Raw genomic sequence first — 2500 nt, forward strand, 5'->3', positions numbered from 1 at the left:
GTCTCACCCAAAACTCAAAGTCTTGTTTTGAGCAAAGCAGAGGATCATGACATGTAGTGATTTTGTTCCCCTGCTTCACTTGGAATGATCTCAGATCTTAAGACTGTTTTAGGACAGATTGGAGGATTGTGGGAGTTGTAGTTCTTTGCTCCCCGTGCTTCACTGGGATGATCAGTCGACTGAAAGTCTGGTAATGGGCCATAGCGGAGGCTTATTAGTGCTAGTGTTGGGTAGGTCAGGTCACACGGAACAAGTGGAAAACAAGGACATCAAAACTCATACAAGTGGAAGAAAACCCCCTCAGCGCTCCTCCTCCCCCTCCAGGCATGGGACGGGACAGACAGGACGGGACAGGACCACCCTCAGTGTCCTGCAAGAGAGAGAGGGGTCAAAGAATCAATCTCAAGTACAGGGACTAATGCTTCTTTGCATCCCCCCCCCCCCCACCACTAAAGAGTCTGAGGAACAGACTATATCAATATTTCAACCCCCCCCCTCCCCCCCCACAACAGAACATGTGTAGTGTGTATTTGAGAGTCAGAGCCTCAGAGAATTAGAGAGGGTGTGTGTGATGATCAGGTATTCAGAGGACCAAAGCGATGAACACACAACTTGCAGCGATAGGGAACCAAACCTCTAAAGCGATGACACCAACCGCAGCCACCTCCCAGCATGCAAAGCGATGACACCAACCATAGCAGCCTCCCAGCATGCAAAGCGATGACACAAACCACAGCCACCTCCCAGCATGCAAAGCGATTACTCTTACCATAACCACCTCCCAGCATGCAAAGCAGCTACAAGACCATCAGCCCCCCCCCCCCCCCACACACCAACTCAACCCCCCCCCCCTCACCAAGGCGTTTCCGCGACGACTACATGAGCATGGCCCTCATGGCTGCCTTGCTAATGCGGTTCCTCTGCTTCTTCCTCTTCCTGGGGGGTTTGGGGTGGGGGTGGGGGCGCGGCGGGGGCCTGGGGGGTGCTCTGGGATGATGTGCAGGCGTCGTTGCCGTTGCCGTGGTTGTGGATGTCGGAGGAGTGGTGTCTATCAGAGGTGAGAATGAGAATGTAAGCAATGGTAACCTTCTCGAAATATCATATTCAGTGTGTTTGTTTATGTGTGTGTGTGTGCGTGTACATGTGCGTGTGTGTGTGTGAGCTCATAGTATCTCTTTTACATACACTGGTTTCTATGACTGAGTGTGTGAGATATTGAAATATCATATTCATGTCCACATGACCACACTAAAGACACATAACAAATATTTCTAAATATTTCTGTTTCATACATTGATCAGCATTTTCATCAGTGTTATCATATTCAGAGCTCACACACAAACAAACACAGACACACATACAAACACACGGTCATACACACACTGATGTTTTTCGATGTAATCTAGCTACTGTCTTCATCAATGCAGAGTATGTCTGACACACACACACACACACACACACACACACACACACACACACACACACACACACACACACACACACACACACACACACACACACACACACACACACACACACACACACTCACACACACACACACACACACACGCACACGCACACACCCTCAAACACACACTGATGTTTTTCGATGTAATCTCGCTACTGTCTTCATCATGGCAGAGTAAGTCTGACGGCCTATCCTGTGTCCTTACCTGTCCTCGTAGTGGTTGTGCGATGATGTGCGTAGGTGTGATGAAGACGGCGGTCTTCCTCTTCCTCTCTGCGTCTCTTGAGGAGCTCCTTCTCCTCGTCTAACCTCCGATGGAGCAGGAGCAGTTCCCTCTTCTCCTCGGCCAGCCTCTCTCTCTCCTCCTCCAGCTTGTCTTCGCCCGGCATCTCGTTGCCTTCGGGCCTGTGATTGGTCAACTCCGTGGGACTGGGCCTGCGCTCTGTCCACTGATTGGTTATCTCAGTGAGATTGTCCTTGTGCTCTCGACTATGATTGGTCACCTCCGTGGGCCTTACTCTTTGTGCATGAGTCTGATTGGCCTGTGCAGTTTTGTGATTCTGATTGTCGTCTTCTGATTGGTTGAGCTCATGCCTTTGGGTTGGACTAAAGCGGTGCACAGCACTCAGATTGGTTTCTTCTCTGACACTGTGGCCATGTGCGAGCCTACTGGCGGCCGCCATCTTGCTCAGGTCATGGCGGTGCTGTACAGTGTGGGGGATCTGCGTAGTGACGGGATGGGCGTCTCCTCTCTCTTCTCCTCCTCCCTCAGGCCTTACTGGTGGTTCCTCACCTTGAGTCTGTAGGTGGTGCTGTGGGTGGCCGATCGACTTCTCCACAGCCACTGACTCATCACCACGGTGACCCCGTCTTCTCTCATCATCACCATGGCGATGAGCTCTGGCAGGCTCCCCATGCTCCCCCCTCTGCACGGAGGCAGTGTCGTTATGACTGCCGTGAGTCTGCGGCTTTTTCCCATGATTCACTCTGTCGGAAGGCAGGGACTCTCCAACGCCGGCCCCTCCCCCTCCC

The 2500-nt window shown here is 51.9% G+C and overlaps 1 protein-coding gene across 1 annotated transcript in view; it reads right to left on the minus strand.

Moving 5' to 3' along the window:
* The window catches only part of pdgfbb (platelet-derived growth factor beta polypeptide b), a gene marked incomplete at its 5' end in the record, with an annotated part of 56862 nt that overhangs the window by 1311 nt on the left and 53051 nt on the right, over positions 1 to 2500 (minus strand). The window contains 3 exons of the mRNA XM_080835586.1: positions 1 to 370; positions 857 to 1048; positions 1674 to 2500. The exon at positions 1 to 370 is cut by the window's left edge and continues 1311 nt beyond it; the exon at positions 1674 to 2500 is cut by the window's right edge and continues 174 nt beyond it. Coding sequence (XP_080691712.1) covers positions 876 to 1048; positions 1674 to 2500 — 1000 coding nt within the window. The 3' untranslated portion in view covers positions 1 to 370; positions 857 to 875. The remainder of the gene's footprint in view (positions 371 to 856; positions 1049 to 1673) is intronic.

The sequence above is a fragment of the Sprattus sprattus genome, assembly GCF_963457725.1.
Source record: "Sprattus sprattus genome assembly, chromosome: 3".
In the NCBI taxonomy this organism is placed as follows: Eukaryota; Metazoa; Chordata; class Actinopteri; order Clupeiformes; family Clupeidae; genus Sprattus; species Sprattus sprattus.